General features: G+C 39.6%; 1 protein-coding gene across 4 annotated transcripts in view; it reads right to left on the minus strand.

Moving 5' to 3' along the window:
- The window catches only part of cep350 (centrosomal protein 350), a 68,439-nt gene that overhangs the window by 39,169 nt on the left and 16,491 nt on the right, over positions 1–12,779 (minus strand). For all 4 annotated transcript variants that reach the window (XM_069194300.1, XM_015356323.2, XM_015356324.2 and 1 more), the window contains exons 6-11: positions 11,929–12,524; positions 10,692–10,805; positions 9,527–9,640; positions 5,815–5,937; positions 3,527–4,134; positions 1,907–2,031 (exon numbers count right to left, since the gene is read on the minus strand). In XM_069194300.1, coding sequence (XP_069050401.1) covers positions 1,907–2,031; positions 3,527–4,134; positions 5,815–5,937; positions 9,527–9,640; positions 10,692–10,805; positions 11,929–12,524 — 1,680 coding nt within the window. The remainder of the gene's footprint in view (positions 1–1,906; positions 2,032–3,526; positions 4,135–5,814; positions 5,938–9,526; positions 9,641–10,691; positions 10,806–11,928; positions 12,525–12,779) is intronic.

Raw genomic sequence — 12,779 nt, forward strand, 5'->3', positions numbered from 1 at the left:
TCAATAAAATGGGTTTAAAATTACACAGTATTTTCAATGCCTTATGTGTAGCTCACTGTACCGTACCCTATTGCTATGTGTTTAGTGTCCATGGAAAAACTGTAAACACAGAGCATAGATACAACCTGCATTTGCCTTGTAGATACCTCAACACATTCAATCTGCTAATGCAGCAATGCACATTTTAGAAGAAGGCTCATTTATTTTAAAACCTATGAGTGACCATGTTAGTTACTTGATATAAAAGCATGTTGAAAACATAAAAGCATAGATTTCAACAGTGCAACTTTTCACATCTGCTGTAATTAAGGAGTGATTTCAGTCACTAATACTTTTAGCTGCTTACAGTCACAGCACCAGAAAGATAGTCATGAAAAGAACCTGATCAGATGACTGAAACGGATCTATATCATAGGAGAGTCATGAGTCAGCACATGAAGAGGCAGAATGATGAGGAGAGAGAACATGACACAAATAAAAAAGTTTCCTCATTAACACTATTGATGTTTGGTTTCCTGGTATATTCTTTTTACTGACCCAACAGCAAGAAAAACCCTTATAGACAAGCTCTGGAAATTGGCGTTACCTCAGAGATCCACCCAAAAAGAAAGGACAGAAAAGGAGAATAATAAAGATAAAAATATCTGCATGTTATTTTTATTTTCTTAAAACCATTAATATTGCCAGTGTCTGCTTTAGTTGTTATTTTTTGTTAAAGTGCAGGTGCAGTGGTTTAGGCTACTTGTTTACTGTACTTCTGACTCTGGGGAACTCACACATACTGCTGAAAGAGGCATATAAAATATCTGATGTAAGAGCTAATACTGCCTATCGCAGACTTATCAGCACACAACATAGAAAGTCAGCAATTAATACAATAAGCCTTGCTTTTTTCCCCAATGTTAATCACATCACCATGAGATCTGAAACCATTCATGCTCAAAGTACTTTTTGATCAAATACTTTAACATTGTAAAGTACAGATCTGTTAACAGCAGTATGACTCATACTTTTGAATTTCCCTTGTTTTTCTTTTCCAGCAATAATCTACTGTTTTAACATCTCCATTACTTCAAAATCAGATTAGGATTTTTTGTTCTATTAAATGTAAATCCACTATAAAGAAAATAAAAGCTTTCAGATGATAAAAAATATTATTTAAATAATTTCCCTAAATTCAAATGATTTTGTTTCCACTAAAACATGTTAATGTATGCAGCCTCAACCTTCACTAGCTTGACTATTCTTCGACAATAGCCATCACATTTAAGTGTAGAATATCAAAAAAGTCATTAGAAATGTTTGACAAAGGCACTGTCAATCCAGCATTTTTTTTTAACTTTAATTGGAATGTTTCCAAGTACATCAAACAAACTGATTAACTACATCTAAATTACCTCATTTTAAGGAAGAATTAAATTACATCTAAGCCGAAGTTTATGTATAATACAACCTTTCCTTGGTAATCATTGATATACAGTATGCAGCAAGTAGAAATTTGTTCATTTGGAATTCATCCTTAAAGAAGATAACAACCATGAAACCAAACCAGGTCAATACAAACAGGCTTTACTTCACTTGCACGCAAGGTTATGGACAAATTATAATTAGAATTAAACTAGAGGCAAAATGAGAGTAGGGGATAGTCAACACAGATATAGAAGAAGTAGTCTTGCTTAACTTATCTGAACAAGCAACAACAGTAAAGGACAAACAGTACATGACATGCATATTCAGATTGTGAGAAGACTTCCTTATACAAGACTTAGAACACTTATTTACTAGCAACCAAAGGCAAAGAGCCCATGGCCTCCTCTCATTGTAGGCATTTTGAAGTAATTGGTTTTCCTATCTAAGAATGACTTAATTGAATGGGTATATACAGTAAGGTATCATTTAGAGTTACCTGTCCAGAGGAGGGGGCCGTGGCTCAGACAGTGACAAATCGCTGCTTGAAGAAGCACTCTGAGGTCGATCTTGGCCCTTGTTCTCCTTATCCGACTCTCCTGAAGGCTGGTATAGGGGTTTTGGCTGGAGTAATAAAGCAAGAACGTAAGTACGAGAAAGTGGGTTTCTCATCTGAGCTACTACAAACAGAAGGCAGGCTGAACCAATCCAGCAACTTTGAAGTTTTCAAAGTTTTCCTTTCACTTGACCAGTACAGCAATGCTGCTGTAGGCAAGTAGATTCAATTCAATTATATATGTATCTATCTTTAATATAAATTAATACAGTAACAGCTACATTTATAAAACAGAAATATCTTCAACATTTTTATACTAGGCTTTACTTATAATGTTATATAAATCTCTTCAAGAGGTATGCAGTAGAAAACAAGTCATTTCACATTACCACAATACAGAATATAATACATTGTTCCTTATGGTACACACTTGGTAATCAGTGATATGCCTGGTCTTGGACAACCAAATGAGAATGTTTATCAATGAAAAATATTTACAGTAGTAACATTTACTTAATATATGGCCAGCAGCCTTATTACCCTGCAACTCACAACTGGCAACCCACTGAAGCTAAGCAGGTGTGAGCCTGGTCAGTACCTGGATGGGAGACCACCTGGGAAAAACCACCTGGGAAAAACTAAGGTTGCTGCTGGAAGAGGTGTTAGTGGGGCCAGCAGGGGGCGCTAATGCCCCAGTATAGTGACGGGGACACTGTACTGTAAAAAGGTGCCGTCCTTTGGATGAGACGTAAAACCGAGGTCCTGACTCTCTGTGGTCATTAAAAATCCTAGGGCGTTCCTCGAAAAGAGTAGGGGTGTAAATTTTCCATTGGCCCTTTACAATCATGGCCTCCTAATAATCCCGCTCTCTGAATTGGCTTCATTACTCTGCTCTCCTCCCCACTAATAGTTGGTGTGGTGAGCGTTCTGGTGCACTATGGCCAGGTGGATGCTGCACATTGGTGGTGGTGGAGGGGAGTCCCCATTACCTGTAAAGCGCTTTGAGTGGAGTGTCCAGAAAAGTGCTATATAAGTGTAAGGAATTATTATAATTAATTATTAATATTATAATTTACAACTACTTAATATTTATTAAATAGTAATAAAGTGACAAATATGATAACTATCCTCTGTTGCATATGTTGCATATTCCTGAAAATAGCTTGAACCATACCCCTAACCCTAAGACCAATCCTGGAAGTAACACTGTAACTTATACACCATTAGTAACCTGTTAAATAACTGTTAACAGTCATAATGGAAAGAATGGAAATGGAATAATGGAAACCTAACTAAAGCAGATTTAAAAAAAATATTTATAACATAAAACAGATTTTACAAAAATGTATAACATCACTAACATTTCAAGACGCCTGTATACATGTTATTAACATGCACCAAAAACTACACATTACTAGTTCAGCAGCATGGTCAGACCAGAAGTGAACTATCTTTCAATTAAAAGTGTATTATAATATGTACATAGACTAAAGAAAAAGAAAACAATCTTTCCATAAGGATTCATCCACAGCTTAGCCCATCCATCCGCTGTCACTCTCTCACCTGCAGGCTGTTAACCACTGGTAGCGACTGAGGCAGCCCCTCTAGCCTGTCATGCTCCGCCAGGAGTTTGGAGTAGGTATCCTGGAGCCGTTTCTGCGCAGGGCCCTCGGGAGCCAGCCTAGCCTTGGCGAAGCTTTCCTTCTGCTTCCTGTAGAGCTCCTGAAGCCTCTTGTTCTTGCGCTCGGCCTCCTCCTTCTGCGCCCGCTTCTCCTCCACCTGCCTCTTCCTGCGCTCCTCCTGCTGTCGCGCGATGTACTGCCGCACCGAGTCGGCGTCGTAGTGCCGTTTCTTCGGGCCCTCCTGTTTGCGCTTCGCGGGGCTGGCGCTGCGGGAGAGCCGCGAGGAGGCCCCCGCCCCCGGGCCCCTGCTCCCTGGCCGGTGCTCGGACTGGCCGACCCGGCTCTCCAGCTGCAGGTCGTCGAGGATGCCCTGGATTTCCGCCGACAGGAAGTCGTTTTTGCGTGGCAGTTTGTCCTCAGCCACTTTTGGCTGGGAGCTCCTCAGCTGGCCCTCAGACTGCGCCCGACTTCTGGGGCGCTCGGCACTGCTGGCTCTCAACCTGCGTCTTGATTCCAGGCGAGTCTCGGAGGTCGTCCTTGCGGGGAGTCCTGGAACAGGACATCGGTTCAGGTGAGGAACACCAATCAACAGAGCCGAAATGAGAAAATAAATTCCTGAAATGACCCAGAGCTAAAGACAAAGTAAAATCTTTTTTAAAAGTGGAAGGCCAGATCTGACGTGGTGCACTGGCGACAACGTTTATCATCTTTTTTTTTTACATTTTTGTCAGAATCAGGTCGCAAGAAACTGTCAGAAAACGGCAAGATTTTTTCGATTCAGTCTTGGGTCTCCAGGTCCATGAACAACTAACAATCATCAAGAATGACGCAAAATTTCAACCTAAACCAATACCTTTAGGACAGAAATCAGTTTAAAACAAATGTCTTATGTAGTCAAGTTTAAGATACTCTACAATGATCTAAGCAACCAAGAGTTCTGCTGGAATGTTAGCAAAGACACAGGGGATCCAGAGGTTTAGAAATGAGGAAATACAATCACAGCCCCTCTTACCAACACCCAGACCTTTATGTTTTTTACTTGTGCTGTCCCTTAGTATCCCACATTCCATGTAAGATGCCATTTTAATCTAGAACAAGGTCAACCCCAGGGAAGCAGGTCACACAATTGTGCAGCCAGTTAGAAAAATCAAGTCTATCCGCATTTGTTCCAGTCACTGCCAATAGCAACCCATTTCTCTAAACTACACAGCCTCCACTACAGACAAATGTTTTTCACTTAGCATTTTTTCCCCTTTGAAATGCTTATGTTCAAAATAGCTGGCCTATTTTGATGTTTTTAGCTTAAATTGTATCTCCGTTTAGAAACGCTGCATCTATAAGTCACACAAAGACATCTGGAAAATAAAACATGTTATGGAATTCATACAGAAAATCGTGATGGCTGTATTTCACAACCTGCACAAAAACTTAAAAAGAAAAGCCTTCTGCAAAAGCCTAGTATTATTTTAGCACGATTCTCCTACTAACACATCCCAAAAGGAACTGGTGATATTGTTGTTCTTTCATTATTAATCATTACATATTGAAATTATATGATATAATATGAAATTGATATTTTCTGGGTTTTCTAAAACTATAAATAATTTTTATAGAGTTCATTAAAATTAATTACTCGTATTTACATCATATAAAACAGTAACTATCTTCATTCCATTCTCTGATTGTACTATCTGCAACTGTTTCTTAATTCATTTTCTACTGGGATCTCTTCCATATAAAATACTTTATGAAACGAGTCTAAATTAACATCCCAATCAAGTGCCTCAGAATTGAAAAACACTTCTGTGATAAACATTTAGAAATTTGAATGACAGGAAAAGCATTAGAGGCTACAAGCACAGCAAACCATGCTTTTCATACGGTTTGCACAGCAACAAATGTCTGAATGAGTGAATGTTCTTCAGACCAAGTATATGACATTAATGCAGGAATGAGTAAACTGCTTCCTAAAGCTAATCCAGCTCGATTTATAAATTGCTTTCAATCATTTCTATTACTAGTTTTATCACAGTGATCAATGTCAAATGCACAGAAAAATAAAAGATTCGGTATGGCAGAACTATAGATATATCTGAGACAATTTTCTGTCATTTGATCAAGATTTTTAGAAGCACAGGTTAATGTCTGTGTATTAACTAGTGACCTGTCACTGCAGAATGATTGCACACAGCATCTAAGTATCCTATGGGATACTGGCTTCGTGCCCACCTGTTCTGCCGGATCTGTCAGCGGATTCAGCCCTCTGCTCCTGCATTGTCTTGGGTGCTGGCCCTAACACCATTTTTACCAGCTTCTGTCCTTCCCGCCACGATGCTGTGCTGATGATGTGTCCTGTTCAGATGACACAAACGAGGAACAATCCTGTTAAAGCTGAATCTAATCACACATTTCTCCTTACCGCAATATCTCACATTTGCCGAAAACTTCAAATGGATAATTTTGTGGTGAATGATATCACATTCAACAACCCAGCCCCATGGAGTCTGCACTGGCTGTGAGCTGTTTTACTTTAAAGGATTCTTCTGTTGTCTGAAGGTGACATTTAAAAACAATGATGCATTAAACGGCCATCACCTTGAGTTATTAACTTTGTGTATCAACAGTCACCCTGGAATTGCCCTAATGGAGATCTGCCTTTACTTGCAAAATGAATAATAAATACAAATGCAAATGCAAAACTGAAGTTTATCATAACATACCAATCAATCATAATTCAACTGACAACAAATTCCTACTTACAATAATAGCATGACAAGAGACCAAGTGTTATATAAAATACCGTGATGTTTATAATTTTTTTAGTTGTCGTGTCACTTATGTCTTTTTTAAGGCAAAGCACTCCACTGGCTAGATGCACTATAAATCTTGCTCTCCAGAATATTTCATAAGCTGTGCATGTAATTTTAATGGTTATGTTAGGGTCGATTTACTTACACACCATTTAGTAAATTAAATTTGAATACATAAAACAACTCATGCAGGGAAAATATGCCAATGAGTTGTGGATTGATTAGTATGGAAAGACTTTGAATGAAATGATGAATAATATCCAGCATTTAGCATAATACTTAAGATTATGAGACAGTATTGCATACATGCAACTGTATAACCGAAGTACTGCAACTAGTTTCTAGGTCTTTTCACACAAACGTCATATCAATAGTTTTTTAGAAGATCTGCACCAGAAAAATAAAGGATGACATACAGCTGACATTTGTCCCTGTTACATAACTTTAAGAAAATCATGGATAAAGCATTTAATTTATATTAATAAGGTAAACCCTTGTTTTAGCAGACATCACTTTAACAGGCTTAGGATTTAACACAATCTTGGGTTTTGGCCGCAAACGTGATATTCATGGTGTGATCTGTAGTCAATCTAGCTAAACACATGACACTGAATTTCAAATGCAGTAACAAATGGCACTGACGACTGAATGAATAATTCAAGACGAAGGCATCATAATTTCCCAACTGTACAATGGCCTCTTCCGGCGTTAGCTCAGCAAGGAAAGTATCTCAGCATTGTGTGTACACGCTGACGGCTTACAGATTGACACCTGTAGTTGTCAGCAAGTGACGGAGACCTAGGGTTCTCAAGGATATAATGACCGACCGTAGTTTACCTCTGACAATTTTTTGTTCATAAACATGGACATAGACAGCAATACTGGACACACTTGTCCCCTATTAGTCTGGTAAAGAAAGGGTAAACTGTGCAGTAAGAAACTACAGGGTATTTAGATAAACTGTACAGTAAATATATGTGTACAACTGCACTGCATATTAATACTGTACCTCATAACAGTGCCATCATCATTAATTATTAAATCATCACTAAACATCGTTCGTGATATTCAGCAATAACAGAGACCCCTTCCCCCCATTAGTCCTTTAAACTGAGTATTTAGACAAAAGTGCTTTACCAAACCAAAATGCTTCTCTGAATGTGGGTTACAATTGGTCTAACTTCATCTTATGAATACTGGATGGTTTTATCTATATTCCTGGAGCTGCAAAAAGTTTCAAGAGAAGATAACAGGGTAGCAAAGAGGGTCTTGTGAATGTATTTAAATGAGTGAAATTAATCACAACTGTGATTAACAGCACATGCAAAATTAATTATAGTCATATCCACAGCACAACACTATTTAATACACCATTCTTATAGATCTAGAAAAAATGAACTGAAATCTTCTCGATAATTGGGAGAGTGAAAATCAGTGCAAAGCAGTGAAAAAGCCACATCTCAGGAAACTGTGGACCAGAAATAAAAATCAAATACAGAGCACACCTAAATGTAAATTATTGTTAGTCTTTAGTACTTATCACCTCTATGTAAACCAAAGAACGTGCACAGGCAGTAGCGGAGCAGCTGTTTGGTCTGAAAAGCAGCTAACAAAGCTGAACTTGATAGCAAGACTTTGGCATCCTATTTTTAGCAGGCGGTGCTGAGCAATTGCTTACTGCAGACGGCAGTGCTATGGGAGGATCCTGGAAAGAAGGGCTCTAACCACGCGGCACGCCACATTCCCCAGAGGATCGGGGCAGGGGCTCTGTCAAACAGCTGGGAGAACTGGTATGTGCATAAGCCCAGGGCTTCTCCCACACAACACCCAGACAACTGGATCATTCCAGTGACTCCATGGGGCCCTAAGCCATAATCCAAACACTATCCATTTCTCCATTGGCGAAGGTATGACAAACATGCCGAGCCCCGCTTGTACCACGTGCAAAGTTATCATAGCACAGTCCAACATGGTACAAGCTTCAAATACCTTCCTTTGCCTCTTATCCTAGACTGGCATAGAGTTTAAATGGAAGATATCAACGCAGCTAATGAAAATGGATGAAATGTACAAAACATAGAAGACCTGTTAGTTCTAGTTCACATTCAGATTTTTATTATGGTAGAGACTACTGTAAATTACATTTTGAAAGACAAATCTGTATTATATAAGTAACTTAAAAATAGAAGAGCAGAAGTCAACATCTTTAGCCTGAAATTCAGGTACCCAGTATTCTGAAGGGAAATGACCAAATCAATACAACACAGGGTATATCCTAAGCGCATTTATCCACGCAATGTTTGACACAATGCATAGAAGTTTATAACTCACAAAGCTGCGGTACATGATGCATGTAAAAGCTTTAGAAATGTTTCAATACAGTATCGAAAACAAACTGAAGACGTTTCTCGCATTTATAAATTCTCAATTTGCTAAGTTCTCACTTGAGATGCGTGAATGTAGATAGCATTATTGAAAGATTGATTAATTCAAAGAATTTAGTGTGGATTTCCCAAAAATTGATTGATGTTCATTTGTAAAGTTTCCCATGATCAAGTGCAGCAGCATATTACTGAAAAACAGTGATTTTCATGTATGAGGATAATGAATAAAGGGGTGTCAGGTAAGATTTCTCAAATTCAGGGAGGTAGCTTCTCCAAAAACACATCTTGATCTACTCCTCAGTCACCCATTTGGCCTTATCTCAAAGAGTAACCAATTGATTATTTTTATTTCTGAGATCAGAAAGGTATCTGTAATATTCAAAAGAGACAAACCCAGTGGCTCACCTTATTGTTTCCACACCTCAACTAACAGCTCAGTGCTGACTTTTTAGGAATGGGTTGAAATGATACACAACTATAGTAAATCAGTTTAAATTAGGACCGCAAAAAAGAAAAATGACCTAAAAAACTACCTAAAGGTTTCCCGTCAACCATGAAAGGACAAAAGTTTTTATTCAGGTGCACATGTAAACGCTAAGAAGAAGCACTGAGACTTCTTCAGGATGAGCAGACTGGCAACATGAATTAATAGATGAAAACTAATGTTGTACTCCTCACTTTATTTATTATGCTTCAACAAATAGTCTCATACAAAGAATAAAAAATAGATTCTTTAAAAGATCAAACCTGGCTTGGCATCGGGACTAGGTGATCGAGCAGCTTTGTGTATTTTTCTCACAGGTTTCAAAGACTTCTTGTCTTTCCCTTTCTCTGCAGGCTTATCCTTTGATTTTGCACAATCTAAGAGACAAAACAATGGTTAACAAAGAGTAAACTTGTTTATGAAGTTCAGATTATAAATTTTAAGCACCTGCTTTGTCAGTAACAAAATGTGCATCTTATGGTTCTTTGCAAAGCAGATGAACTGTTCATTTCCTTTTACCTGATCAAGTATTTGTAAATACGGTAAGAAATTACACGGTAATTTCCTATCAATAGCAAAAAATCAACTATGGGGCTTATGAATCTCTACTACACCACACTGTGCAATTGGATTTCTTTGACAATATGAAATTGAGGTTTTCAGTCTCAGAACCAGAACAAAAATGACTAAATGCTAATCAAAGACTTGCTCAAGTGGTGACTTGGCAGTTATAGGAAAATGTAAGAGCATGGTTTAGGAATCTAAACAGACAGCTGGAGGTTTACGGAATGAGAATCCATTGAAAAAACACAGAATACCTAATTTGGAAGCTTCTTGAAATGCTGCCTGGCAATAGCTTTGCATGGTAGCACGCCAAGAAAGACTGAATGATTTGAAACTTTAAAACTACGCAGGTTTTTTTTTTTACATGTCTGTCAGTTTTTGAAATATTCAAATACCTCCACTGATGGATGGGTTTTATGTTCAATATGAAAAAAACTGCTTTCCGAAAAACCATTTAAGCTTTTGCATAAATATCCTTCACTTTTCAAGAGCTTGAATTAAGCAGCTGCATGTTATTCTGTTAAGACCTAAATGTAACGCACTTAACAAATGCTTTGTTTAAACATACACTGAATAACTAAAAACACTTTAGATCTTGAAATTAGGCAACTTTAATAGGCGTATTTTTGAACTGTAATGCAATTTTAAAAACTGCTTAGGATAGATTTAATATTTTAGCATTTTGATTAAAAATTTAGATGCTGCCAATCAGAAGGTTAACAACAAGAAACATTCTGCTCTTACAAGCGAATCAGGGCTACATGAGCTGTCAATTTGCTTTTTAGTAAAAACACATGATGACCTCAACTGCCTCTTCACCAGAGATATTTGAGGCATTTTAAGATGCAAACTCAAGACTCTCACCTGTCAGCTGCAAAGATAAATCTCTGTAGATCTCCCTACTAAGATTCTGGAAGTCCTCTTCACGCCACACTTTGCCATCTGCGGTGCGAATCTTGGTCTCCGAAGGATTGAAACCTGAAGGATTAAACAGTGGCAGAACACTTATATCAGAAAGGACCAACTTTACCCACTAATGAAGTGAATCAACAAACTGTGTTACATGCAGCAGGCCTACTCAGATCGGTGAAGTTATTAATGTAAAACAGCATGAAAGGCTTTTAAAACAGTTTTTTTTTAAACCAAATGTATTCCTTCCCGCTATTATCCTCAAGAACAGCAGCACTCCCATACCACAGCAGTGGTCTGAAATCCTGGATGGGTTACAAATAGGACCACAAGATCCATTCAGCGTGAGGAAAAGTAAAAAACATTACTGCTACTAAACACACTGAATTTCAAGGAAACGGGTCAAAATTATAAAGTCAGAGAATATATTAAACACAGTTCCAAGGAACACAACACAATAACACAGTGCGTGAATACAGTTATAATGTTAAAAGAATATAAATCTACCAACGTAATTAAAAAAAAGAAATAACACTTATCTGGATTTCAAATGCTCCTGTGAAAATTCACCTGCTATAATAATAGACTACAAGCCCATTTTGTGCAACTCAAAAAAACAAAGTCTAAACATTCCTCATGTTGCCTCGGCAGCCATATCACCCTGCAACTCACAGCTGGCAGCCCACTGAAGCTCAGCAGGTGTGAGCCTGGTCAGTACCTGGATGGGAGACCTCCTGGGAAAAACTAAGGTTGCTGCTGGAAGAGGTGTTAGTGGGGCCAGCAGGGGGCGCCCTGTAACAGGGACACTGTACTGTAAAAAGGTGCCGTCCTTCGGATGAAACGCAAAACCGAGATCCTGACTCTCTGTGGTCATTAAAAATCCCAGGGTGTCTCTCGAAAAGAGTAGGGGTGTAACCCCGGCGTCCTGGCCGAATTTCCCATTGGCCTTTACCAATCATGGCCTAATAATCCCCATCTATGAATTGGCTTCATTACTCTGCTCTCCTCCCCACTGATAGCTGATGTGTGGTGAGCGTTCTGGCGCACTATGGCTGCCGTCGCATCATCCAGGTGGATGCTGCACATTGGTGGTGGTGGAGGGGAGTCCCCATTACCTGTAAAGCACTTTGAGTGGAGTGTCCAGAAAAGCGCTATATAAGCGTCAGCAATTATTATTATTATAAGGCTGTACCTTTATATGTAGGTGCAGGAGGTGCTGTGGCCACCTTGCGGATTTTGGCTGTTGGTGCTGCAGTCTCTGTGCTGCTGACCTCCACAGGCTGGTCCAAGTGGCCCAGAAGCCGCTCCCTCTCGGCCGCCTCCTCCGAATGCTCGCGCTGCTTGCGGATTCGCTCCTTCAGTTTCTCCAGCTTGTTGTCGTGCTGCCGCCGCCGAAGGTTCTCCAGCCGCTGGGAAGCGGAGCCAGGGCTGGATGACTGTGACGACTCCACCGCCTGAGCCCCATCCTGGCCTTTACCACTGGAGGGACAGGGCCCTTCGTCTTTCGGCTCCCCCGTGACCCCACCACTGCAGTCCCTGTACCCATGGTGCTCGGTGGCATTGGACGGCATTTCGGAGGTGTGCAGGGCCTCCAGGGCCGTCAGGTCGTTGAGGTAACGCACTACGGTGCTGTCAACCGCAGAAGAGCGCGTACTGTCGAAGTCTCGGCACTGGAGGTCACGGGTGTCACTCTGGTAGATCAGGCGGCTGAGCCGGTCATCTCTTGCCTGTGTGCTTGAGGGGAGCTCTGACAGCAGACTCTGTGTCACATGAGGCGGAATGGGGTCTCTGCAAAAGAGAAATGGAAAACCTTGAACTGTTACTGCAGAAGCCAATATTATCCCACTGAAAACAAGACCCTCTTTCCCCAAGAGTATGAGGCTGTAATATGCTTGATTGATATAGGAGTCGGAGAAGGAAAAGTAATACATATGGCAAGCCAAAAATGTAATTAGCGATCACAGATTCATTTAGCCGTCCAGTTTCACATAAACGGGTTCAATAAACAATGAATGAAATAACAGATTATCTTAGCTTTAACTG

The sequence above is a fragment of the Lepisosteus oculatus genome, chromosome 9, assembly GCF_040954835.1.
Source record: "Lepisosteus oculatus isolate fLepOcu1 chromosome 9, fLepOcu1.hap2, whole genome shotgun sequence".
Lineage (NCBI taxonomy): Eukaryota > Metazoa > Chordata > Actinopteri > Semionotiformes > Lepisosteidae > Lepisosteus > Lepisosteus oculatus.